Source organism: Onychostruthus taczanowskii, unplaced genomic scaffold (genome assembly GCF_017590055.1).
Source record: "Onychostruthus taczanowskii isolate IOZ18803 unplaced genomic scaffold, ASM1759005v1 scaffold24, whole genome shotgun sequence".
In the NCBI taxonomy this organism is placed as follows: Eukaryota; Metazoa; Chordata; class Aves; order Passeriformes; family Passeridae; genus Onychostruthus; species Onychostruthus taczanowskii.
The window spans coordinates 1,393,543-1,421,212 of NW_024499684.1; the positions used below are offsets into that span (position 1 = coordinate 1,393,543).

The following is a 27,670-nucleotide window of genomic DNA, read 5'->3' on the forward strand; positions in this document are numbered from 1 at the left end:
TTGCCACAAGCCCATGAAAGAATCCATTGGAAAGGGCAGAACAGCATTGTCAGTAAAGGCAGCAGTAATGGAAACTCGTGTCCTTTTCCAATCTCTCATATTGATCACCCCAGCAAGGAAAAAAGAAGTGTTTCAAAACACAGCTTATGTGAAAAATCAAATTAGGTGCCTTTATTGCAGATCCTCCCTTTAATTCCAGTTCTGTTTCTCTTCTCTGTGCTGCACTGTGATTTATTATTGAAGATTTCTGAGCTGCTTTGTTTAAGCCATCCTGTATCTCCTTATCTTCCTAAAATACCCACTAAAACTATTTAATCAGTAGTTTCTTAAAGGTTTTGAGCATTTTGTGCTGCTGATCTGAAGCCCTTGGAGAGTTTTCTCTGAGAAATACAAATGATTTTATAGTGATGAGTCTCTTTGAGCAAGAGGAAATTGTGGTTCCATTGGAGAGGGCTTGGAGCAGCCTGGGACAGTGGGAGGTGTCCCTGTCCCTGGAAGGGGATGTCACTGGATGGGCTTTGAGGTCCCTTCCAGCCCAAACCATCCTGGGCTTCTCATCTCTGCATTCCTGCCTTGCAGCAGCACTGGGCTTGTGGCTGCATTTTCTGCTCTGAAAAAAGCGTGGGCAAAGCCAAGGGGGAAAAGAAATGAGTTGTGCAAGAGTACGTGGAATTCCAGACTGGTTTGGGTTGGAAGGGACCTTAAAGCCCATCTTGTTCCAGTCCTGCCATGGGCCAGGGACCCCTTCCATGGGCCAGGGACCCCTTCCACGGGCCAGGCTGCTCCTTGGTCTCCTCCAGGGCTGGGGCACTCTGTGCCAGTCCAGTTAGAAATACATTATTTTAAATCAATCTCAATATTGCCTTTTGGCCTGTTTTCCCAGATTTCTCTACAGTAGGGACTGAGTTCTAAAAGTTGATTTTCCAGCCTTTTCCCCAGCATTTTGGTGTATTTTGGTGCCCTTTCTCAGCGTGGCCGTGCCTCTCTGGGCCTTTCAGCTGGCCATTATTGACATTTTATTCCCAGGCTCAGCAGATAAACGTCCACATTCAGCTGGTGGAGGTGATTACGTGGGGCTGCCACCAAAGAAACCCTAAAGCATCCTATTAGCAGGGCCTGAGCCTGGGAATCAAGGCCCCAATTACGGAGCACTGCCGAGGCCCTCCCGTGACATTAATGGTGTCTTTATAACCTTTTTCACTTCTGCTGCCTCTGACAGAGCGCCACAATCACAGCCACGGCTTTGCCCTTGGCAAGCAAAACCTCATTTGGAGAGGATAATAAGTATTTACTATTTAGATGGCTGGCAATAAAATTTCTCTGAATGAGATTTTAAGGAGAAAACGCAAACTGATTCAATTACTTCCTTTAATGGACTGGGGAGACCTGTAATAACAGTTTGTGGAAGCTCCAAGTCTTGTGTTTAGCTTTTTTTCTTTCCTTTTAATTTATTTATTTATCTGTGTGGGTGAAAATACAAACTGATTCTTTTTCCAAGTAGAAATTATGTCATGGAATTGTTAAAGTTGGAAAATGTCTAATAAACCTGTGAGGTCATCAAGCCCAGCCCTTAACCCAGCATTGCCACATTCACCATTTTCACTGGAAAACTTAATCCAGCTTTTCCCTGCACACCCCTTGATATTTTTCTCGTCTTAAAAGTGGATAAAAATCTCAAGTACTGACAGTGTTTTAGTGGCAAAAAATGTTGGGAAACCCTAAATATTCTTACAGAGAATTCCTGTCATCTGGCCTTAGGGTGGAATGGGATGTCAGTTGTGTCTTAAAAATGGAGATTTCTTGTAAAGCCATGGAGCATCCACTCCCTCCCAAAGCATTGTAGAACACAGCTGCTTTAACAGCTGGGTGTGTGCCAGCAGAAGGGATTTCCCAGGTGATGTGGAACATTTATGGGATTTAGGAAAAACTCCTTTTAAGGACAGGTATGAGAAACAGTTACTGAAAATTTTTGGGTTTCTTGTATTTCTAAGCAACAAAAGCAGCTTGTGAAACTGATCTGCAAACATTTATTTATTCTCTACTATGGCCTAAACCCAGCTGTATATTAAATCAGTAAAATCACCCTGATCCCTTTTAAAGAGTATTTAATTTCATGTCTGGATCCAGGATGGATCTTAGAGAGCCAAATACAAATTTTGGAAATCCCTGAGTGTGTGTCTGTACCAGACCACCACTTCCATTATTTTCATTCATTCGGAGAATTCCATGTTGTTGCTGGGATAAAATTAATTGAAATTGAATGAATCCATATTATCTTATTGTATGTTAAAATGTTTCTGTACGTGCGTATCTCACAATTCACCAATTTCACTGAATTACCCCTTTTATCCCGTGGCTTCAGTGTGGATTTTTCTCTCTTTTTTTGGGGAATTTTTAATAATTTCAGGAAATCTGTGTTTGTGGCATTAGGGAGCACCAGGGACAGCACCAAACTTGGTTAGTGCAGCTCTGGAAGAGGACACAGGATAATATTTCCTTCCTTTTTTTAACCATCAGTCACTGTACACTGCGCCAACAAATTCATAACCTCCTCTGTATTTGATTTTAAAAAAATAAACCCAACCAACTTTTGCTTTCCCCAGTTCAATAACTCCCTAGAAATGTGGTTTTATACAGTGTAACTCATACAATCCTGCACGGGCTTATAAATTGAAATCCCGCTTTTTTCGGACGTTCCTGCCTGGATGACTGATGGCTGTGTGTATTTGCCATAAAATTTTAATTATGACAGAGTTATGAATCACTGCTCTCGCTGGTTAAAGTGTTAAAAAATGATGGGTTTGTTGTTTATTAAACTTGGGAGCGTGGAGGAAGAAAATGGAAAAGGTTTGGAGTTGTGTGGGCTGGATCCCAGTTCCTCGGGAGCAGCCCTGGAGCTGATTTGGGATGTGCCCTTCCCTCCCTGGGCTCTGCTGCTGCCCAGGGTGACAAATACCATGGATTTTATTGCTTTATCTTCCCATGGGTGTCCTGGGTGGGGTTTGCATCATCCCATCCCTGGGGATCAGGGCTGTGTCAGCAGGAATAGCAGAGCAGCCCCGCTCCTTCCCCGGGTGAGCACGGGGATGAAAGCAAGGTGTTCACTCAGAAACGCCAAATATTGAAAAAATATCAAGGGGCTCGAGCCAGAGCTGTGCAGAGCTTTCAGTGTAAGGTGGTTTTTATTGAAAGTGTCAGGTTTTGTTACCAATATCAGTGTGTTTCAACACCAATTCCCTTAGAACATCACAGCGCTCGGTATTTACCAATTTTTTTCCCAAATTTTAGGCAGCCAACGTGTGCAGCATCACCTGGTGTATTTGGCACGTGAGGAGTTGCTTTAAAGGACCCCGCTCTGACTTTTTCTGCCTTAAAATCAGCTTTATTTGGTTTCCTCTTCGGCCTGGCTGGCAGGGCAGGGCTTTTCCTCACAGACAGAGGAACAGCTTGGATGGTTGCAAGGTTTTCATCCCTGGGGGACGATCCAGGCTGGGCTTTTTAGGGATGTGCCATTTGGGCATGAGCAGGGAGAGCTCCTGGGGAATAGGGGATGAATGGGGGGAGCTGAGGCAGCGGGGGCCCATTAGTGCTGCCCGCTCCTGCCACAGGCTGGGATAGGGCTAAATGAGTTTTAAAGGACAAAGCTGGAGGATTAGAGGGTCCTTTATGGTTTGATCCATGTGGAATTGGGCCTGGTAATAAGGAACGTCACTGTTGTACTGTAAACGAAGGGAAAAGAATCCAAAATTTAAAATATTTGTCATTTCAGGAGTAGCATCGCATTTTTGCTTTCTCATGGGCATGAAATGTTGTTTGACAGCATATTCTGTTTGCAATTATTCATATTTAAATGTTTTAGTCACCTGCTATGGAAAGAAACTTTTAACAACTACATAAATAATTCTTGGAAGTTGACTGGATGGCCTTGAAGGTCCTTTTCCAACCTTAATGATTGTATTAGTTTATTTTTACTAAATTAAGTTTAAAATCAAAGCTCAGCTTCATTATTCATTTCAACTTACTTAATGTTTTTGTTAGTCTTAGTGAAAATAATGGATGTGTGTGTGTGTGTTCATGATACTTTTTTAATTGATTCAGCTGGTAACAAAGTAGTAAATGTTACTGTAATAAAGGAAAATACCAAAATATAAAGTACCAAATATTAAACACTAAAAAAAAAAGTCCAGTTTGGTGCTGTGAGGAATCAATGGCCAAAGGAAAATACCAAAATATAAAGTACTAAATATTAAACACTAAAAAAAAGTCCAGTTTGGTGCTGTGAGGAATCAATGGCACTTGGAGGAAACCCATCATAAAGCTGGGGGAGGATTAAAACCATTAACCTCGCTCGCCTCGACTCCCTCCCTCCGAGCTCGGAATTTTCCATCAGAAAGGAGGGTTAGGGATCAATACGGAGATCTGTTGATAACGTTATATTAATTAGAGTAATCAAACCCACGCTTGGAGCGCGCCAGCTGCAGGGAGGGGGAGCAGAGCAGAGTTCCATGGCTCTGAGCTGGACGGTTCCCAGCTCTGGCTGCCGTGGCCCTTGGGCTGGGGCAGTGCAGGCTCCCTGGGCTGCCATTCCCTGTCTGCAGAGCTGGAGTGAAGGGCTCCAGCCCTGTGGGGCTGCCTGGGCACGGATGGATCCGCCTGGAGAGGGCAGGGATTGATGAGGGGATGGAGGACGGGGCTCTGGAGAGCGGGAGGAGCGCGCGGAACGCGGCTCCGGACACGGCGCGGCTGGAGCTGGCCCGACCCTGATCCCGACCCTGATCCCGACCCTGATCCCAACCCTGATCCCGACCCTAATCCCAACTCTGATCCCAACCCTGATCCTGACCCTAATCCCGACCCTGATCCCGACCCTAAGCCTGCCCTGTGCCCCTCAGGCTGCGCTGCTTCGTACCTGCTCTCACCACAAGGCTCCAGCCAGCCTGGCCTGGGCAGCGTTGGCTGGGGGCTCTTCAGAGAGTGGAGATCCAGTATTGGCAGGAAATAGGGATTAAAGCAGTTCAGTGGGTTTTTGGAGATAGTTATCACCCTGCTTGCAACATTTGTACAAATTGTAAAAATAATCTTTTAATATTGTTAACAAAAATGTTGTGATGGAAGTTATCTGAAAAAAGAATCCCTGAATGGTTTGGGCTGGTTGGAACCTTAGGGAGCATCCAGTTCAACCCTCTGCCACCTTCTGATGGATGCCCCATCTCTGGAAGTGTCCCAGGCCAGGCTGGATGGAGCTTGGAGCAGCCTGGGACAGTGGCAGGTGTCCCTGCATGCCAGGGGGTGGCCCTGGATGGGATTTAAGGTCCCTCCCAACCCAAACCATTCCATGTTTCTATGCTTGGACAACTGAGCAGTGCAATTAAAAGTGTTATGAACACAATCATCTTCATTAAAAAGCAGAAATTCCATATAAAGGGTACCCAGACATCGTGTGGGTGCAGGTGCAAGTTCAGAGCCAGGTTCCTTCTGATGGATGGAGGATGGTGAGCCTCAGTGGGGCTCTGCTATGTGCCTTCCCTTTCCTCATGGTTAAAACCCTTCAACACCCAATGACTTTTAATATTTCAAATTGTTTCTGTTCTGTAAGAATGAGAGAAATGCCCTCCTGAAGTACCTGGCAGAGCTCTCCCATCCGAAGTTAAAGCTGGCTGGAAATGAAACCTAATTGGAGAAAGTTTATGGAAGTTCTGGTGTTGAATAAGGCTGCTTATTTATTACTTTGCTACAGCTTTATACAAATATATGGATGCACATGTGTCTGAGGGAAAATTATGCTGTCCAGACTTATGAGAGCCAGTTGGAATCTCTCAAGGTTGTAGATGAGCAGTGGAAATGCCTGTGTATATTATCAGCTCCGTGCCCTTGGCGGTGGCTTCCTCCCCGATGACAAATCTTTCTTCGCTCCTCTCCTGGAAATCAGTGCTTTGGTGGCTTTCTGTCTTGGATTTGTGTGTTTTCCCACTTGCTCTAATGGGCTCTACTCAAACTTTTAAAAACAAGCATTTATTTGAAATACATTAAGCAACGCAGTACTTCGGAAAAAACGTTTGATACCCCAAATTCCTTCCTGAATTATTTAAGTGCCGCTGCAGCAAACTGTTTACTCAGGGATGTTCAGGCTGCTGTGTAGTAGGGGTGTAGTTTTCTTTTAATGCAGTTATTGAATTCCAACCCACAGAGCCTCTGGCGGGGTTCCAGGAGCGCTCTGCTGCGCCGAGCGAAGATAAATTGTTTGTTTTCAGCAGCATTTCTTCATCTTCATCACTTAATCTGCAATGAAATTTTACAGCCAGCCACTGAATATTTAAGCAATATATTTACCTCTTTTATCCTGGGGGAGTATTTAATGAGCCTGAGTACAGTAAATGGTTATAGGAGTTGAGGGTACAGGCTGGGAACGTGGAGTTTCCCATCCTCTTCTCCGCCGGGATGGGCTCGGCGTTCCCAAGGCTGCTGGGCTTTAATCGAGGGTGTGCTGGCATCGCCCGTGAGTCCTCCCCACAACTCTTCCCGTGACACACACTCCCCCTTTTGGTGCCAGATGTCAGGTTCTTCTGGCTGCCTGTCTCATGATCCTGCAGTTCCAGCTCGGTAAATCCTGGGACTTTGCTGCGCCCCCACCTCAAAGTTTTCCAACTCCGAGTTTTCCATCTCATCCTTTCCTGATTTTCCAGTGCCCCGTTCAGTATCTTTGTGAGCTAACACTCCTTGGTGCTAATATTCTTTTTCTTTAACCGTGTCTTGGTGTTTATGCACTTACAGGGTTTAAAAAAATAAATCTTTAAAAAGTGCTTTTTGATCTTTTTTGTATTTTGTTGTTTCATGAAGGTTTTTTATTAACGTTGTGGTCAAAGTGGCAAAGGATAATACATAGGGTGAGCACATTTCCTTCTTTCTTCAAAATATCCTCAAAAATGCTTCCTTGCACCACTGTTGGAATATTAATTGTGCTCCATTCTTGATTAAGTCCACTTACATGGCTTTATTCCTTATGTTTCCACTCCTGGTGTTTTGATTCGGTTGGGAAACGGGAGCTGGAATTCCCGGAGCCCTCCCGAGGTGCTGGGGCTCCTCTTGGAGCTGTTCTGCTCTCAGCTGTGCGTGCTCCGTGCTTTATTGCTTCCTTTCCACAGCCACAGGAGTTGTCATCTACTTGATTTTCACTTAACGTGGCGATTCCTGACGTTGGGAAATTGGCAGATGAAAGAAGGGCTCGTTTGGAATCGAAGTTTTGGGAGTGAATTTTTCAAGTTTGCTGACAAGCTGTCAGGCTGAATTCTGCCCTTACCCCAGAAAGAAAAGCTGACTGTCATTGCCAATCTACAGCCTGTAATGACAATTGTATTTGAGGCACAGTGCCGTTTTTTTCCCCCAGAAATCATTTAAGTAATTTGTCTTTGTGGTTATACTTTAAGCAAGGAAGTGTTTTTTGAATGAAAATGATTTATTTGTGGAATTAAATGGAGGAGCTGGTACGTTTTCATGTGAAGGTAGGTGGGTAGTACAAGATGAAGGTGATTTCTCATGCAGATGCAGGGGGTGGCTGGCAGATCCCCTGAGGATTTTGAGTGTTTCCTGGGAAGTGAGAGGTGGGATGTGGGGTGGGACACAGTCTGTGGAGCTGCAGGGCTTGGCTGAGCTCTGCTTACAGCAGGCTGCAGAACCTGGTGGTGGTTTGGGCTGAGATCCCAAGGAAAGGGAACACTGAAGTCACTGAGGAGGAAAAAAGCAGCCTGAATTTGTCCTTCAGAATCTGTGTGATGGCTTTGAAAGCATTTCCATCGGGACTGCAGGACCTGGGCAGGGACACCTCCCACTAGCCCAGGTGGCTCCAGCCCCATCCAGCCTGGCTTCCTCCTCTCACCTGCTCACCAGATCCATGGCAGCCCTGTCCATTGTCCTCTCCTTTCTCCACCCACGGTGTGCCATGGGGAAAGAAACAGCTCTGGAGCAAATACTGGCTGAAGAACAATTTAAATAAATGGAATCCAACTGGAGTTTCTCATAGGGATCATTTCTTGGTTTTCTGGTTGAACTGGGAATTATTCCTGAAGGCTATAGCAATAAGAGCATTCTTTACTCCATCAACGTTTATACATGGAATTTAATTTTTTGCTCCTAAATGTTGCTGCTTCTTTTGTCTCAGTAGTTTAGGGGCAGGTTTAACTCCAGGCCATCCTTCTACTTTCCCTAGCTCTTCATTCCTTGAGGAAGAGCAAGTTCTTCTTTTCTCATCAGCTGGAGGAAATGGCCTCAAGTTGCACTGGGGGAAGTCTGGATTAGATTTGAGGAACACTTTGTTCCTGGAAGAGGTGGTCTGGCTTTGGAATGAGCTGCCCAGGGAAGGGGTGGAGTCTGCATCCCTGGAAGTGTTCAGAAAACGTGTGGATGTGGCACCTGGGAACAGGGCTAGTGATGGACCTGGCAGTGCTGGATCAACAGTTGGCCTTGGTGATCTTAGAGAGCTTTTCCAACCTTAATGATCTCCTGATTCCATGATTCCCACTCCTGTCTCCTAAAAAAACTCACCTGGAAGGTGCCATTTGAACCATTCCCTGGGAATCACTGAGTTCTTCTGAGGGCTGATGTCCTCCCCAAGGCTGAACATGCGAGGTGACAGGAGCCACATCCACTTCTGCTGCTTTCCTGAGCTGGGCTGCAGGCTGCGGGAGACGATCCGAGGTGAAACGTTGCTTGGTCAGGAGATGTCCAGGTGGATAATGTACAGCCTTTTCTGGGATGGAAACAAATCCTTGGAATGTTTAACAGCAGACTCAGAAGCCAATTAATCCGTAGTGTTAAACCCTATTTAGGTTGGATTTTTCCTCCAACGTGTGTTTGGGGGGGAAACTGTGGGAGAAAGAAAGAAATTAGGGATGCACTAAATAATAGATGAATGTACCTAGCCAAGATCTGCTGATTAAGTCTTCTTTAGGATTATTATTATAAATGGGGACTGCCAGATCCTCAGCTGGAGTAAATGGGCTTGGCTCAGCTCAAGACAGTGGAATTGTGCCAGCTTGAACTCACTGAGGATCTGGCCCTTAATTCTGGAAAAGGAGGATATTTGGGGAGGAGGATGATGGGGGCTGTGGGAAGTTTGGTGATGAGAACACGGTTTTCCTGGTAATATCAGGGGAAAAAATGTAAATGACTATTCTTTTGAATTTTGTAATGAGATTCAAGGAACTACTTGATGTGATTTCATTAGATATAAATGACTTTTTCCCCAGGTAGCTACATCTTAACCCCCATCTAAGAATGGAATATGCATGGAAAATGTGGTGGTTTGTTTAATTTTGTGGGTGATTGTCTCTTGCACCAGCATTTCTGCCATTCCTACCTAAAAAATGCATGGATGGCCATCACATGTTCCTTGGAAGGAAATAGGAATAAATAGAGATGATTGTGGAAATCTGTTTCCCACTCTGCTTTTCCACCAGGAGTGAAGTGGGCTGGAATTTCAGATGGCAGTGATTTCAAATCCAACGTGAGGTCTCATTTGGCTGCATTTTAGAAAGGTATCAACAAATCAGATTGCAAAGCTGCTGATTTGGTAATTGCTTGTAAAAATACCCAACCAACAATCCATTTCCATAGCACAGGAGGTGCACGTTGTTCAACAATACCTTAAAATGCAGTGTTTGACCCTCTAGAGTGGACTCAAAAAATATCCAGTTCTGAAATAACGCTTTTAAAAGTGGAATATCTTGGAAGGACTGAAAATGACAACATGAAACAAGCTTTCTATATTCCTAATTGTTCTGACCATAGAACTAATTTCTCATAGAGTGGACTCAAAAAATATCCAGTTGTGAAATAACATTTTAAAAGTGGAATATCTTGGAAGGACTGAAAATGACAACATGAAACAAGCTTTCTATATTCCTAATTGTTCTGACCATAGAACTAATTTCTCAGTCAGAAGGGGGCACAGCTTTTTCATCATTCTCCAGTCCCATAAAATCCAGTGTTTGACCATTTGCAGTGGCCACGTTTACACTTAAAAACCAACAAAATCCACCTTTTTTAAGGGGAATATCTCAGCCTAAAAATAACATCACGGAGCAAGTTTGTTATATTCCTAATTGTTCTGACCACAGAATTAATTTCCCAGCCAAAGGGGGGGCATGGCTTTTTCATCCCTGCCAGCCTCGGAATATTCAGCGTGTCACAGATGTTCATGAATAATGTCCATTTAGAAGCCTTGGCAGCGAGCTGGCGAGATGAATGAAATGTTGGGGGGATCTGACAGGCAGCACGCTGCTTTGTGATCATTCCAAAGTTCTAATAATCTCCCTCACCTTCCCTGCCTGCCTCTAATGAAAGAGAATAGGTGATTGCACCTCGGGCTATGTTCTGCGCCTAATGACTCCTCCAAAGGCGGATTTATGGAGAAAAAATTAACTTTGAATGAGGATTGAATTGGCCCTGACAGGCTGATAGACTGTGACACAGATTCTGTGGCAAAACAGACGTAGCCCTAATTGATTATCAATATTTTAAGCAAAGTGATGAAAATAAGCATTAAGTGATGAGAAAGGCAGTCTTAATACAGGAGGCAGTCACCGGGATCCGGGAGGTCTTCGGGGAGCTCGGCCCCGCTCGCCAGAACGGGGTTTTAGCTCTCAGCTCTTCCCTGCCCAACACCCCGTGGCCCTTCCAGCCTCTTCTCCTCCCGGATTCCTGCCCAGCACGTTGGTGTTCCAGCCAGGGATGAGGTGCCTCCCTCTCTGCAGAGGAGTTGGTTTCATGTTTGACCCCTTTGGACTCGGGGAGTTCGCCGGGGTTTTGGATATCCTCTCTTTCCTGCTGGGCTCTCTCCCAGCCCCGTGCCGTTTCCAGCCAGCAGGTGAGCCACAAACTGCTTCCTGAAAATGGTAACAGTGAAAGAAAGCAGGGGAAAATTGCCTGGTTGGAGGGGAAGGGTTTATCTTGATTATTAGCTCGGTTACACCAAATAACCACAAATATTTCAGCTATCCTTCGGAATACGACAACATTTGGGTATTGCCTGTGTTTTTTCAGTTGGGCTGTACGTGACTGGATTTATCTTCTACCAAAAATCCATTTAATATTTGGGAAAACCCTTGTGGCTGTGAGCCAGATGCTCGTTAGCTGTGCCAGAACAGGACATTTATCCCAAAATAAGGAATATTTCCTGAAACGACTGAGGGAAGGAACTGGTGCTGAAGAGGTGAGGAGCAGCATTCCTACAGCAGGAGGAATCAGTGGGATAACATCTCCCTTCCAAACACTGGGTGTGTTCCCCCGGGAGCTCAAAGGAGTTTAAAATATCCAGATTTGGGCTTGTGGGGAGTTGTGAAGTGTGGCTGGCAGAGCAGGGGAGGGGGCAGTGAGCTCCTCCCTCACGCTCAGGGCTCCAATATCCATCATTAGTCTGGTGTAATTAAATTACAGGGCAGCAAGGGCAGAACTTCCCATGTTTGGGAATTGGGTGTTTCAGGTGTAATTCGGGGGAGATCTGTGGCCATGGACACGATGGAGTGGGCGAGTGACCACCCAAAACAGGGATTTATGGAACCACAGAACCCCGTGGATTTTTGGGGTTGTGGATTAATAGGATCATACACTCATTTAGGCTGGAAAAGCCCTCTAAGAATGTTGGTGGTGCTTACATTTTGGGTGAAATGTTACTAAAGGCAAAAATACAGAAAGCCAGCTTAAATCTGAGGTGATAAGAATGTGTGTGGTGGTGTCACTTTTCCTCTGGAACTGAGAATTCCTCCTGGGTGCTGCTCCTGGTGTTCCTATCAGAGGAATTCTCCGAGCAAGTGGTGGTCTGGAGTTTGTGCTGGAATTTGTCAGATGGATAACAGATAATTTCACATGTCAGCCTATGAATATTCGGCGGAGAGGATTTCCACAAGCCTTGATACATTTAATATACCAGAGAAAAATAGCATGTAAATTAAACAGGGCCTTGTAAATTAATAATGGATTCCACTTGTATTTTTATATGTGAGCTGACTGAATATTTTATAAGTGCAAAAATGTTTGTGTTTAAAAAAAAAACAAACGGTGAAGTCTTCCTGATGAGCACTGGGGATGGTTGGCTGCATTTTAAATGAGATGTCCATGTGTTTTTACAGTTTCTGGGCTTTCTTCTCCTCAGACACATCTTGTATTTTCAACTTTGAGCAGTTGGAAAGTCCACAGTTATGTTGAATTAATTTATTTTTCCAGACCTCTTGTGGTTTGCAGTTGTGGGTGTTCTGCCACTCCTCTCTTTTTAATTTTGACAGGAAAATGAAGTCTCCTTAGTGAGGGGCTGAGTCTTTTCCATGCACCTTCCCTGCTTCTCCCATGCACTGGGAGAGGGCTCTGCTGCAGGGGCTCCTCCATGGCCACACTTTCCAAAATGCCCTTTCCAGCCCCAAAACATCACCTGCCCTCTTTCTACCTTGGAATAATTCACATTTTAGATTGGAAAAGCCCTCCCAGACCATCAAATCCAACCCTCAGGTTGTAAAGATCTTTTAATGTTGTTTGATTGCAGCTTGGTTTGAGAAAAGTGAATTTCTTTTAGTGCTTTTTATGGCACTTGGGCAGTGAACAATAATATATTCACTAAATAATAACAATAATAATAATACCAGCATTGAGGAGGAGAAGAAAAGAAGACGAAGAAGAGAAAGGAGAAGGAGGAGAATAAGAAGAGGAAGGAGAAGAAAAGAAGAAGAAAAGGAGAAGGAGAGGAAGAAGAAGAGTGGACACAATCCTGTGCAGAGGAAGGAGAAGAAAAGAAGAGGAAGGAGAATAAAAGGAGGAGGAGGAGGAGAAGAAAAGGAGAAGGAGAGGAAGAAGAAGAGTGGACACAATCCTGTGCCATGTTCTCCAGGATGACCCTGCTGGAGCAGGGATGACCCACTGTGGTTCCTCCAAGCCTGGCACATTCTGGGATTTTGTGCAAAAATGGCAGAAAATGGGAAATGTTTGAAGGAAACCCTTGATGGTAAATGCTGAAAGTAACTCAGAGTTTCAGTGCCTGTTGTTGGTCGTGGTGCACAGAGCCCTGTGAGCTCTGGAGATTTATGTGCTAAGTTAAATTGTTGTTAATGAGCAATTCTGTGTGGAGAATTGTCCTCGTGATACTTCCTAAATTGCCCCATTGTCCCTCTAATTAACCAGGACTTGAAAGGCAAAGCTCTGCCTGGGCAGCAGTTTTAACTTGACTTACAAGGGTTGGAAATCAGCGACTTAAAGTTAACAAAGACAAGCTAAAAATTTATTCATTGACCAGCAGCATCTTTCCTGTGTGTTTTAATATCTTTTTGCCACTGAGATACCCAATGAATTGTTCCTGTGCAGCAACAAATCGGGCAGGAAGAACAAAGTAGCTCAGTGGAATAGATAAATCAAATTTAGGCCTGGTAGTTTATTGAATCTAAATTGTGCCCAGTTGGCCCACGAGCTATATGAGCAATCCATCTTGTGCTGATAATGGAGGGTCTTGAAATCCACCTGATGTTTGCATTATTAAATTCCAGCCTAATGAGCTCTGCTAATACATATTGAAGACAGTTGTAAGGAGCAGAATGGGAATGGGAGCGGGATAATTTGAAAGAAACATAAGCTGAGCATTTTACATGACTCAAGGGGTATATCTACAATTACACATATCACCAAAATTGAATTTAAATGGAATTTCTATTATCCCTGTCCTTTTACCAAGGAGAATAAAGTGTAAATGAAGTAAAAGTCTTTAGAGTTAGTCGTGGTTTGCTTTTATTATGGGATTTAATAGATTCTTGTAATGATCTTCAGTGGCAGGAAAAGTTTTAATATTTCACGGCTTTAAATGTTGTGTAAATATGTATAAAATTGTGGAGATGGAAGCAGCTGTCAGTGCAGTGACTGGATCACTTTGTACCACCCTGGTCAGGTTGTGCATTTTAAGGTGGAGGTGGTGGCTCCAAGAAGGAACCAGCCCTTCACCCCCCTCCTGAGCTGAATTTGGTTTTCATTAATTATTGCTTAATTCAGGAGGTGCTGGGATTAAATATTTGCAAATCTGACTCGGATCTTGCCATTCAGGCCACAGTTTATAGTGATTTTCCTCCCTGAGAAGGCCTGGTGTAAATGCTGAGTTCCTGGTCCTTGTTGGTTCTTCTCTTTCTGGCCTGGTGATACTTTTGAAAACTTAATATTTCATCAAGTATAATGTTATTAGAGACTTATTCTCACTTAGTTCACTCATCAGGCAGTGAGATGGCAATAAAAGAGAATGGCTCCTTTGAGACATTAATGCTTTGGAATAAATGATGTGCTAGAACAGAAATTTAATTAATTTACAGAGTATATTGATAGTCCCTTGTTACTGTGCTGTATATTTTTAATCTTCTTTAACATCTGTAGGAAAGTGTTTGAAAACCCCTGCAGTTGAGCAACTGGTAGATAATTAAGTAATAAGGGAAGAGGTTTCTAGAGGGAAAAAGATTCTTTTTAAAGCAGATTGTTGTAACATGGATTAAGTACTGCTGCTGTGATTTGGAGTGAAGAGAAAATTGTGTACTGCCTAATAAAGTCCTGAGGAAGAGCTGTGTGACTCCCACTCTGAGCAGAGTCTGCAGCCCTGGAAATATTGTTTTGTTTCTGTTTTATCCTCAAAACAGGTCTGCTGGATTACTCACTATGGCAGCAAATCTGCCACTTCATGGGTGCACCACATCTGGTGCAGCTGGGCTGGGGGCAACTGGGCTGGGCTGGTTGGGGTTTAAAGGAAGAAAACCTCTTAAAAGTCTCTTAAGGGCTTTGCTTACCCCAAATTTTGAATTAATATTGTCTCCAATATTGACCTGATATTACCCTCTGTAATGCCATTTATTCCTTAACTGTGGGAGTGACTTAAAATAAATGAAGAACCAAGTTCTGTCTGTCAGGCACGTGGGTTTCATCATGGGGCCTGCAGGAAGGAACATGAAGTTGGGTTTAAAGCCCAGGAAATATTGTTTGGCAAGAGGTTGTTGACAGCCCACCCCTGGCAGTGTCCCAGGCCAGGCTGGACACTGGGGCTGGGAGCACCTGGGACAGTGGGAGTGTCCCTGCCATGGCAGGGGTGGCACTGGAGGGGCTTTGAGGTCCTTCCAGCCCATGATTCCATGATTTGATAGGATAAATTTAACTAATTCCAGCTCTTGTTTTCTCCTTTTTAGCCAAAGCAGACGAAGCGTTGAAGGCCAAGGAGAGAAGTGAAGAAGAAGCCAAGAGAAAAAAGGAAGAAGGTGAGGAATTCTATTTTATTTCACAACAAACCAAAGCCCAGGAAGTCAGAAATTATTATTTTTAGATGTCCAAACTCCAGTGGGGCTGTGGGATTTTCCTGCCTGGGCTGGTGATGGAATCTGGTGCCCTGAGCTGCTTCTTTGCAGTCCAGCAGGTGGAATAACAAAACCACAGGGATTGAAATGTCAGGGAGTGATGGGAAGAGACATTTCAACATCATGAGGGAGCCAATCCAAACAATCCAGGAGCCTCAAATCCTCACTGGAGATCTGTGGAGCTGGGTGGCCTTTAAGGTCCCTTCCAACCCAAACCATTCTGGGATTCCAGGATTTACTTCCAAGAGGGAACTCAGGAAAGTTCCCCAATTTTGAAACAGCAGCTAGGTGGAATAACGAAACCACAGGGTTTGAAATGTCAGGGAGTGATGGGAAGAGACATTTCAACATCATGAGGGAGCCAATCCAAACAATCCAGGAGCCTCAAATCCTCACTGGAGATCTGTGGAGCTGGGTGGCCTTTAAGGTCCCTTCCAACCCAAACCATTCTGGGATTCCAGGATTTACTTCCAAGAGGGAACTCAGGAAAGTTCCCCAATTTTGAAACAGCAGCTGCTGAGAATTTCACTCAAAATCAAAATGTTCTAATCTTTAGTTTGTTTTCCCTGTGGACTGGGGGATGCTGAGGGGAATTAATTGGTGCTCCCAGTTAATCCTGCTTGGAGAAGGTTCTTGTGATACCAAAGGAGGGAATTCAAGTGGAAAACTGGGATGGCCCAGACATGGCAGGAGGGGGAAGGGGCACTTCCAGATCTGACTGGAAAAGGGACCAAACCAAGGAGCTGTGCCCCCTCCCCTTTGTGATTCCTGGATTTTGGAGCCAATGGCCCAGGGGGAGCCTTTCCACCTGGAGGAGTCACCCAGCCAGGCTCCCACGGGCACAGGGATTTTGGGATGAGCTGGTTGCAGCACCAATTTTCAGGGAATGTTTGGAAAAATACAGTATTTTTTGTGTGCTTAGATCCCATTGTGAGTGGCAGATGTGCTGGCAGTGGCTGTGCCAGCAGGGATTGGGAAGGGTGAGTGTGGAAACGCAGAGGGAAGAAAAAAGGGGCAGTTCATGACTTGGGAACAATGGAATTTCCAAGGAAATGGGGAGAAAAACTTCTCTACAGTTTATTCATAAGCCATGAAAACTGTCCTGGGGTGGCTTTGAAGGGTTGTGAGGGTGATGTCACAGTGTTGGAAAATGAGAGATTTTCTCTGAATAACTCAAATTCAACCATTTGCTGAGGAGCATTTATCCAGTGCTTTGAGTGTGTTCCCTTCCCTGTCCCAGGCTCCAGTGGCATCTTTAGTTTGGAAAAAGAGCATTTTCCATTTTTTCTTAGTTCTTCCTTCCTCACACAACATCTCTGGGTGGTTTTTAGCCCTCTTTGATCTCCCATGGGATTCCTGAGGTTGGAAAAAACTTCCCACACCATTGATTCCAAACTGTGACTGATCCCCACCAGAGCACTGAGTGCTACATCCAGTCATTGAATCAAATAAGAGAAAGCAAAATTATATTGAATTAAATCTTAAAAAAAAAAAAATCTAAATTACTATTTAAAAAAAGAATTGTTTCTCTAGTAGTCCATATTTTATTTCCCTAACTAGAACCCTCCAAAAGGAAATTCCAGCCTGTGTAGACAGCTGCAATAAAAATAATTCTACAAACAAACCAATCCTTTCCCAACTCATAAAAACTGGTTATTGCCCACCCCATAGTGAGGGTGTCTTAACATTCCTTTTATTGTCATTTTATTGCCAAATCAGGTGTGAGATTAGACGTTGGATGTTCCATGTAATCTGCTCAGAAATCAAATTATTTGACCTCCAAGCCCACTGCTGCCCCTTCCTGCTGGTTTCCTGTTAAATATGCAGCATTTCCCCAGCATGAATAAAAAATTGAGGACAAATTAGAATCTACAGACAGCTGACCCCAGCTCCAGATTAGAGACTGGGGGCTTGTGCTGGTTTAAATGTTTTAATTACCACAGTCCCTCCAGCCCGGTGAAGGACACACAGCAAAATGCTGATTTTTTTTTTTTTTTTAAGTGACTAAAAAGCAAAGAAAGAAAGAAAAAGGCTCCCCCCGCCTCATTTGAATTTTTCAGTTTGATTACATTTGCACTTCCATTGGAGCTATGCTAATTTGCTGCATGAAATTAGGTCTATTAGCAGAACCCACTACTTTTCCAGGAGTATTTTCAGTGGTTGGGTTTTTGTTTTGGGGTTTGTTTTTTTTTTTTCGGTTTGTTTTTTGTTTTTCAGTTTGGTTTTTGTTTACTTGCTTTGGGGCTGCCTGAAAAGTGACAAAATCCAAAGGGGATTTTGCCACCCAGCTGGGTTTTACTCCGGACAAATTCCAAATAGGTGAAGTGGACAAGAGGAAGATTGCAAAAAAAAAACCCAAAAAAACCAAAATGCAAAGGAAAACATTGGAACACGTTGGGTGATGTTAGGGAGAGGTTTTGGGCTCATTTCTCTTAATCTACCACAGGTAATAGTATTTTTAAATATTGAATTTAAAAAACACCACGGCAGAGCCACGTGTGGGGAGGAGGAGCAGAAAACCAGGAAGAGGAATTGTTCTGGAACACAGCAGAATAGAAAACATGAATTTTTGGCAAGCAGTCATTCCATAGGTGGATGGCTAGGAGGGTGATGCTGGATGGGGTGGGCGTTATCCTGGTGCCTTTATCCCAGAATTTGCATTTCCTGGTGCCTTTATCCCAGAATTTGCATTTCCTGGTGCCTTTATCCCAGAATTTGCATTTCCTGTTGCCTTTATCCCAGGATTTGCATTTCCTGTTGCCTTTATCCCAGGATTTGCATTTCCCAGTGCCTTTATCCCAGAATCTGGATTTGCATTTCCCGAGTTAAATGCCTTTAATTCAGGATTTGCATATCCCAGTCCCTTTATCCCTGAATTTGCATTTCCTGGTCCCTTTATCTCAGAGTTTGCATTTCCTGTTGTCTTTATCCCAGGATTTGCATTTCCTGGTGCCTTTATCCCAGAATTTACATTTCCTGGTGCCTTTATCCCAGAATTTGCATTTCCTGGTCCCTTTATCTCAGAGTTTGCATTTCCTGTTGTCTTTATCCCAGGATTTGCATTTCCTGGTGCCTTTATCCCAGAATTTGTATTTCCTGGTGCCTTTATCCCAGAATTTGCATTTCCTGGTGCCTTTATCCCAGAATTTGCATTTCCTGTTGCCTTTATCCCAGAATTTGCATTTCCTGGTCTCTTTATCCCAGAATTTGCATTTCCCAGTCCCTTTATCCCAGAATTTGTATTTCCCAGTCCCTTTATCCCAGAATTTGCATTTCCTGGTTCCTTTATCCCAGAATTTGCATTTCCTGGTTCCTTTATCCCGGGATTTGCATTTCCTGGTCCCTTTATCCCAGAGTTTGCATTTCCTGTTGTCTTTATCCCAGAATTTGCATTTCCTGGTGTCTTTATCCCAGAAATTTCATTTCCCAGTCCCTTTATCCCAGAATTTGTATTTCCCAGTCCCTTTATCCCAGAATTTGCATTTCCTGGTTCCTTTATCCCGGGATTTGCATTTCCTGGTCCCTTTATCCCAGAGTTTGCATTTCCTGTTGTCTTTATCCCAGAATTTGCATTTCCTGGTCCCTTCATTCCAGAATTTGCATTTCCCAGTCCCTTTATCCCAGAATTTGCATTTCCTGGTGCCTTTATCCCAGAATTTGCATTTCCTGTTGTCTTTATCCCAGAATTTGCATTTCCCAGTCCCTTTATCCCAGAATTTGCATTTCCCGGTCCCTTTATCCCAGAATTTGCATTTCCCAGTCCCTTTATCCCAGAGTTTGCATTTCCCAGTCCCTTTATCCCGGGGTTTGCATTTCCTGTTGTCTTTATCCCAGGATTTGCATTTCCTGCTCCCTTCATCCCAGGGTTTGCATTCCCGTGCCCGGCGCATGCCGGCCCGGTGCTGAATTGATTCCTTCTCCCCCCCCCACCCCCGGTAAGCTCTGCAACATTTTGATAAACTCCGGGGAAATAAATTTGGCAGAAAATCAGCAGGAGTAGATTTAATTATCACTCCGAGACCTTTCCCTTTTCTGGCTTAGTGATCCCGAAACTCCGCGCCTTTCCCCGGGATCCGCGCCCAGCTCCGCTTCCCGATTTGTCCCTCCACGCCGTGATAAGCCAAGCAATTACTGCTTTATTGATTTTTCATCAGGGCAAATTTCAAGTTGATTTTTTTTCCCTGCAAAGGCAGGGGTGATTAAGTGTTTCCCGTCGGTTTAGTCCCGGAGAGCTCCGTGGCAGAATCCAATATCCTGAGGTCAACCTCTGCAGGGAGATAATTCGGTGTCTTGGCCACGTGTGAGGGAGAGGAATCAGGGCTACAAATGTGAGGGGATATCTGTGGAGACAGTTTAATTTGTTCCATTTATATGAACAAGTCGTGTGGCACATGCTTGGAAAATATCATTTTGAATAGGCTTGGAAATGAGGCCCACGTGGGCAGGGGGAGGGAGGGAGGGATGCAAACGAGAGCGGGAATGTGGCTGGGAGACAGCTGGCCCTTCAGCAGGGAATAAACCCCATCCCCGAGGGTCAGTCCTGGGTTTTACTGAGCTCTCTGTGCTGCTGGCCTGACTTCCCTTCAGCAAAAGTGAAATTCTTCAAGTCTTCAAGTCCCTCCGGCCCAAACCACTCCGTGGTTCTGTGATTTTCAGTGATGGGGGGTCACAGAAGCAAAGTTAGAAGGGACAAAAAACCTGGAGGACTCCACTTTTAGAAAATCCCTAAATTATAAACTCTATAAACCCAAGTTAAAAATTTGAATTTTTTTAAATACTCATCTTTAACCTGCTGGCCAGGAGTTCTCACATGAAGAGTCTCATCCATGGCCAGCGCAGAATATCCTGGGCTGGAAGAGACTCACAGGGATGGTGTGCCCAACCTCTGGCCGTGCCCAGGACACCCCAACCCACTGATTTCCCTTCCCACTTCCTTTAGAGAGAGTTAAAAGCCTTTCCCTGGGTGTAATGGATATTAAACCACAGGTTGGACGTGCCAGGAGAAGATTTGCTGGGGTGAGGTCAGTCTGTAATAAGTTAAAGTGCTTCACTCAGCCCTGGATTGGGATGCCCTGAAGTTCATCAGTTACTGCCTGAGCTCCTCATTTATCTTCAGTAAATTTTCCTGAAGATCATTGTGGTGGCAAAGACCAAACTCAATCTGTTTAACCCCCAAATTATTTAATACAGATAATACATTTAGATGAAGACACGGATTGTTTTTCCCTGCCTCCTCAAAGCTGGAATTTCCAATATTCCTCGTTTTTGCCTCGGTAGAGGCAGGTCTGGAGCCCCGCCCTGGGTGTCCCTGGTGTGCCAGTGTCACTTCATTAGGCTGACACCAACACCTGGTGTTGTGCTGCTGCTCCCACGAGGCTGTCCCAGCATCTGGCACACTCTGTGATCTTCTTTTATCTCTGTTTAATCTTCAGATTGCTGGGTTGGAATTGAAAGGGGGTGGGAACAAATCAAGGGGGAAACAAAAAATGCCAAGTTTTGGTGCAGTGGCAGAGTGTGGCTGGTTAGGAAGAGCAGCCACGTGAGGAAATGAGAGAAGGGAAGGGGAGTTTGGGGTCTTGGCCACTGTGTGTGTCCAGAGCTGAGGAAGGGGCATTGGAAAGGGGATCGATGGCCCCCCAGGGATAATGGCTGCTGGAGGAATCAATTCCTGGCTTTTTATTAAAGCTGCTGTAATTAATAATCACTTGTAAATGAGTTCCTTAAATTTTGCCCTGCTTTGTGCCTGCCCATCCTCTCCTGGCCCTTTGTATTCCAGAGTTCCCTCTTTGGCTTTCCCTGGAGAGGATCCCAGTGTGATCCCAATGACCTGGAGCTGCTGCAGGGCTGGAGCCAGGCTGGGAGAGCTGGGAATGTTCCCCTGGAGAGGAGAAGGCTCCAGGGAGAGCTCAGAGCCCTGCCAGGGCCTGGAGGGGCTCCAGGAGAGCTGGAGAGGGACTGGGGACAAGGATGGAGGGACAGGACACAGGGAATGGCTCCCACTGCCAGAGGGCAGGGATGGATGGGAGATTGGGAATTGGGAATTCCTGGCTGGGCTGGAATTGCCAGAGCAGCTGTGGCTGCCCCTGGAGCCCTGGCAGTGCCCAAGGCCAGGCTGGACACTGGGGCTGGAGCAGCCTGGGACAGTGGGAGGTGTCCCTGCCATGGGAATGGGATGGGAATTAAATAATCTTTGAGTTCCTTCCCACCCAAAGCTTTCCATGAATCTTTAGAAATATCAGAGTACATTTGAAGCTGATATTTGAGTGATTTTATTTTAGCAATCACAGCTGGTGTCATTAAAGTTTTACTGTTCTACAAGTGAAACAGAAATTTATGACCTCCCTAACAGGGGAATTTATGATTTATTTTTACAAATTAAAAGTCTTGAAATCGTCTTCAAATTTCAAGATGAGAAACAAATCTGATTTCTGTACCTCATTAATGTTGTGTGTTTCCCTGTCATCTCCATGGCATTTATTTGTGCTAAAGGAGAAGTCACTTAAGGGAATGGGGTTGTAAAAACCATCATGGAATTGCTTATTGGACTTCAGTCAGTTGAAACACAAATTTATGGCTACGTATTGAAAAGCTGTTTCTAAAGGGCAAATAAAGAGGGGTGTATGGGAAATAAACAGGGGGTTATGGGGAAAATAGACAGGGGGGTATGGGAAATAAAGCTGTTTCTATGGGGAAAATAGACAGGGGGGTATGGGAAATAAACAGGGGGTTATGGGGAAAATAGACAGGGGGGTATGGGAAATAAAGAGAGCTGTGTGGGGAAATAAATAGGGGTGTATGGAACAAAATTCCAGACCACAATCCCTGGCATGGAGAATTTTATTTTGGTAAAAATGAAGGCTTTGTGGATCTGGGTCCATCACACAGGTACTTCCAGAGGGTTTTTTTTTACTGGGAAACTATGGGATAAGCATGAGACTTCATGGGAATTGTCCTATTTAGGCTGGCTGAGGCCTAGATAAGTTGGGAATTTAGAGTTGGATGATATTTTATTGGTGCTGGGCAGACCTTGAGCTGGAGTGAGTGACTTTATTCCATGTCCCAGCTAAAGGCTGGATGAGAAACAGAAAAATAATTCAAACCAAGCACCATTTCCTAATGAGCATTTCCTAATGAGCATTTCCTTTTCCCTGCAGCCAGCCCAGGATGTCTGGGGGCAGCCTGAGGGGGCTGGAGCTGCTGTGCCTTTCCTCTGGTGGGGTTCTCAGGATCACAGTGGGAATAAAGAGCTGGCAGTTCCCGACTCGGGGTCCTGTGTGCCAGCACGGATCCCACGGGACACAGGATCCCTTGGGAGGGCTCTGTGGGGTTGCCACACACTGGCACAGGCCAGGGGGAAAGAAAGGAGCCCTGGGCACGTGCCAGCAGCACTTTTTGAAGTGGCAACACCAAGTGATCCCTGGAAAAGCTGGAGAGCCTCCAAGCTGCAGCCCTGCTGTCCTGCAGGCTCTCCCACAGTTCATTTCCACGACACTGCACCAATTTCTTCCCTGTATCCGTTGCAGAATCCCATTTTCCTGTCATTTCTCTGCTGTTGGGTCCTGGGATCCAGCAGCAGAAGCAGGAATTCTGGCTCTGCCCGTGTCAGTGTGTGTTTGAACGTGGACAAATGGCTCTGTAGGAAACATCCGTGTGGGATCCCCGCTGGTGAGTCTGCACCTCCAGCACAGAGGTTATTTGGGATGGAGGTATGGAAAAGATAGAAGCAGGCAGTAATTGCCTTTAAGATCAGAGCACAAAGCATTACCTTGGATTTTACAAGGCCAGCGAGCAACAAAAGAGCAGTAATTTATGAGCTCAGCGTAAAAGAAGAGCATAATTGCATTAAAAATTAATGCTAATGAACACTAAAATGGGGAAGGTGGTTATGATGAAAGTTTGGATTCATCTTCCCCGGGTTGAATGATGGCTGGTGCCTTGATTAATGGCTTAATTTCTATCAATTAGCGGGGAGAAATCTCCACTGAGACAAGGGTAAATTGAGCATTGAATTACAGGCCTGGCTTTGTGTGCCCAGGAAGGAGCTCGGTGACAAACACGGCGTGCCACAAATCCAGCAGAATTCCCTGTGCCAGGGCTGTGCCCACCCCTCTGCTGGGAGCGGGGCTCTCGCCCAGGATGCTCTCAAAAATACCCCAAAAAGCCCCAAAACGGGAGTGCAGGGGTGTGAGGAGAGCAGTGGGCAAGGCACACGGGACGTGCAGGGCTCCAGCAGAAATTTCACCTTCTACAATTCAAAGTTCTTAAATTCATAGATGTTTTCTTAAATTTAAGGTTCTTAAATTCAGAGCTCGCTTGCTGAACTTTCCCCTCCTGCTTTCTGCTGCATTTTATACCCAATGCTCCCAGGTTTTTAAAAGCTGTTAGTGTCCAGACTTGGTTTAAAATCCTATAAAAACAAGGTTATTATCATTATAATGTATGAAAACAGCAAACTTAGAGTAGTCTGGCACTCTCTGTACTACTCTCTGAAGTACTCTCTGGAGTAAGTACCACAGTGCTCACAAAATGCTATTTTCAATATATTTTAATGATAACCTTATTTTCACAGGATGTTAAAACAAGCCTGGACAAAGTTTTTCTTGTTAATTTGCATTTTTTTTCAGCTAAATTTGCAAATCCTGTGTGCTCCCTGTAATCAGTAGATTCTGGAGTACTCCAAACTTTCTACTTCAATAAATTTAATTGTATTTTTCAAGTGCTTGCAGTGAAGTTGGAGCAGAGAGATGAACAGGTAAAAGTTTCTCTGCCCAGTTTCTGTTTTTGGGGTGTATTTATTGTTCCTGTGACTGTGGCTGGGAAATCCTTCCCTGGAAATCCCAACAGCTGGGAAGGAGTGAGGAGCAGGGCTCGGGGATTGGGAAGTGGGAATGGGATTTATCCGGGATGAGCTGTGGGAGGGGTGAGGGGGCTGGAAGCTGATCCCAAAATCGGAGATGGATCCCGCTGGGAGGGATGGCTGGATCCTGCAGGGATGGATGGGTCAGGGATGATCCTGCAGGGATGGATGGATCCCGCAGGCATGGGTCAGGGAGGGATGGATCCTGCGGGGATGGATGGGTCAGGGATGGATGGATCCTGCAGGGAGGGATGGATCCTGTGGGGATGGGTCAGGGAGGGATGGATCCCGCGGGGAGAGATGGATGGATTCCGCAGGGATGGGTCAGGGATGGATGGATCCTGCAGGGAGGGATGGATCCCGCGGGGATGGGTCAGGGATGGATGGATCTTGCAGGGATGGATGGGTTAGGGATGGATGGATCCTGCAGGGAGGGATGGATCCCACGGGGATGGATGGGTCAGGGATGGATGGATCCTGCAGGGATGGATGGATCCCGCGGGGATGGGTCAGGGATGGATGGATCCTGCAGGGGTGGATGGATCCCACGGGGATGGGTCAGGGGTGGATGGATCCCGCGGGGATGGGTCAGGGATGGATGGATCCCGCGGGAAGACTCCGCTCGGAGCATCCCCGGCTCGGCCCCGAGGCTCCAGCGCTTTGCGTGAGGCGGTGCCTCCCTCTAACGGCAGCGGAGCCCGGCCGGGAAACCGCATCAGCTCAGGAGATCCCGGGAAACATCCCGGGAAATATCCCGGGACAGCCCCGCTCCGGCCCTGCAGCAGCAGGAGGGACTTGGCGTGCCGGGAATGCCGCGGTCAGGGCTTGCGACAAGGGGACAGACAGCTCTGGGCTGATCCCCGCTGTTTTCTGCTCCGGCTGTGGGGAGGGCTCCGGGGGATCTGCAGGAAAACTCTCCAGGGAGGGTGTCCAGGGGGATCTGCAGGAAAACTCTCCAGGGAGGGCGTCCAGGGGGATCTGCAGGGGGGTTCTCCAATGGGGATCTCCAGGGAATCTCTCCAGGGAGGATCTCTATGGAAGTTCTCCAGGAATCTCTCCAGGGAGGATCTCCATGGAAGTTCTCCAGGAATCTCTCCAGGGAGGATCTCCATGGAAGTTCTCCAGGGAGGATCTCCATGGAAGTTCTCCATGGAAGTTCTCCAGGGAGGATCTCCATGGAAGTTCTCCAGGAATCTCTCCAGGGAGGATCTCCATGGAAGTTCTCCAGGGAGGATCTCCATGGAAGTTCTCCAGGGAGGATCTCCATGGAAGTTCTCCAGGAATCTCTCCAGGGAGGATCTCCATGGAAGTTCTCCAGGAATCTCTCCAGGGAGGATCTCCATGGAAGTTCTCCAGGAATCTCTCCAGGGAGGATCTCCATGGAAGTTCTCCAGGGAGGATCTCCATGGAAGTTCTCCAGGGAGGATCTCCATGGAAGGTTTCCAGGCAGCTCCCACTGGCTGGAGTTGCAGCACTCGGGCTGGGAAGGGGGTCAGGGCTCTGGGATACCCCAGGATCAGGTTTGGGATGGCTGCTCCTCTCCTGATCCCAACAGACGGGATTTGAGGCAGGAGAATTCCTGAGAAGCAGAGCCTGGTTCTGGTGAAGTCCAGAGGTGACACACCACAGCGAGTCCCACCTGTCCTGCTGGATTTGCCTCCTTTTCCCAGTGCTTAGAGCAGAATCCAGGATCTCCCACAGCCAGGGAGTTTTTGTGTCATCCACTGCAAATTACCCAGGCAAAACTTCATTTTTCTTTAATTTGTCAGCTTGTGCAGCTTGAGTAAAACTGGGATCAATTAAAAACCATGGGATGTGTGAAAACCCAGTTCTGGTGGAAAGCACACAGCTCTGTAAGGCAGCTGGATAAAAATATCACTTCCAATAACCCCAAATAAAATGGGATCAAAGGGGAAGTATTTTCTGCTGTAGTTGTTTGTTTAGTCTGGGATCTGGGGGTGTTTCCTTCTTTTAATCCTCAACTCAAAAGAGCAAGAAGAAATAGCAGCTTTTCTGTATTTCAAAGCTTTTTTTATGTAAAATGTGTTATATTTTTAAATTAAATTAAATCTAATTAGTAAAATAGGAAGAAACAGATTCTGAGGAATATTTGAGGTTTTTTGTCATTGCTTTGATTCTGGAGTTAGACCTGCTTGAAAAAATCTCTTTAAGTTCATGTTCATGGTCAGGATTATGGATAAGCAATGAATCCATAAAAATTTACACTCGGAGATTATCCAAAAAATATTTAAAACATGTTTTTGTTTAATGGATCTTTCACAAGATATTATTGGTCACTTAATGCTTCTATTTCAGTGATTTTAAAACTCTTAGTGGAATAAATTTTGTCTTTAAGGAAAAAATGGGAATTTTTTAGGCAGAGCTCGCAAGGAAGTTTTCCTTTCACCTGCTTTGTAGAATCATAGAATTCTCTGTTTCTTCTACTTTTATCTGATTCTCTGCTGTTTCTAATTATTGTGTGTGTGGTGTTTTGGGGTGGCATCAAGAGAATTCCAGCACATTTAATTCTCCAGTGACATTCCAGCCTAATTCTACAGGAATTCACAGCTACAGAGCTGGGTGTGTATATTTATACATGGGAGGAGAGCAGCAGGTGTAAATAGAGAATTGTAAAATACTGAATTATCCCTGAAGGATGGTGATATTCCCAGTTCAACTGGGAAAGCTCCCCCCTGCCAAGGTGACAGGGCTGGAAATTGTTCCTGCTGCTGGAATCACCTTTTTATTAAAAACCAGCCCTAATCCAAGATTTAGTTCCTTTATTTCCACCCCAACAGGCTGCAAAGACTCACGGTGCACTGAGTTAGTATTGATTTTTTTTTTTTTTTGTCTGAAGCCTCGGAGCTTTCTGACTCCATTATTTTTGATTTTCCTATGAAATACATATCCTTGTCCCTGACAGCTGACAAACAACAGCTGGAAGTCGTTTTATCTCCCCATAATGTGTTTGTCAAAACTCCCCTGCACTAATGGGCTCTGCTTCCTCCAGTCCATTTTCCCCCGTTAATGTCACTGATGTCATTGGCAGCTTTTAGTGATTTTTGCCCCTTCCCTAATTTGTCATTCCCATCACTTTGTGAGGATCTGGGTGGGATCCTGGAGCTGCCTGGGATTTGGTGAAACTGGAGCTGAGCTGTGGATTTGAAATCTGCTTTTCCTGCCTTTCTATGCCTGGCTGTAATCAGGATCCTTTATTTACCCTCAGACCAGGTGTATCCAAAACCTCAGTGAATTCTGATTCCCTCTCCTTTGATATATCCCAAAAATCCATGGGAATCTGTTCTAAAGCAGAAGGTTTCATCACCAAGGCAGCAGGACTTGCAAACACAAGTTTAAATGTAGGAAATTCTTTTTTACCTTCCAAATCCCCCAAAAAATCTGGTTAAAGTTGTATTTGTGGATTTTGCTGTAGTGCAGCTCCTGTCAACTTAGAATTATGGGA

General features: G+C 45.3%; 1 protein-coding gene across 1 annotated transcript in view; it reads left to right on the plus strand.

The window, feature by feature from the left end:
* Positions 1-27,670, plus strand: part of RSRC1 (arginine and serine rich coiled-coil 1) — a 101,813-nt gene that overhangs the window by 69,755 nt on the left and 4,388 nt on the right. Inside the window, exon 7 of the mRNA XM_041406014.1 lies at positions 15,186-15,254. Within this exon, the coding sequence (XP_041261948.1) occupies positions 15,186-15,254 (69 nt within the window). The remainder of the gene's footprint in view (positions 1-15,185; positions 15,255-27,670) is intronic.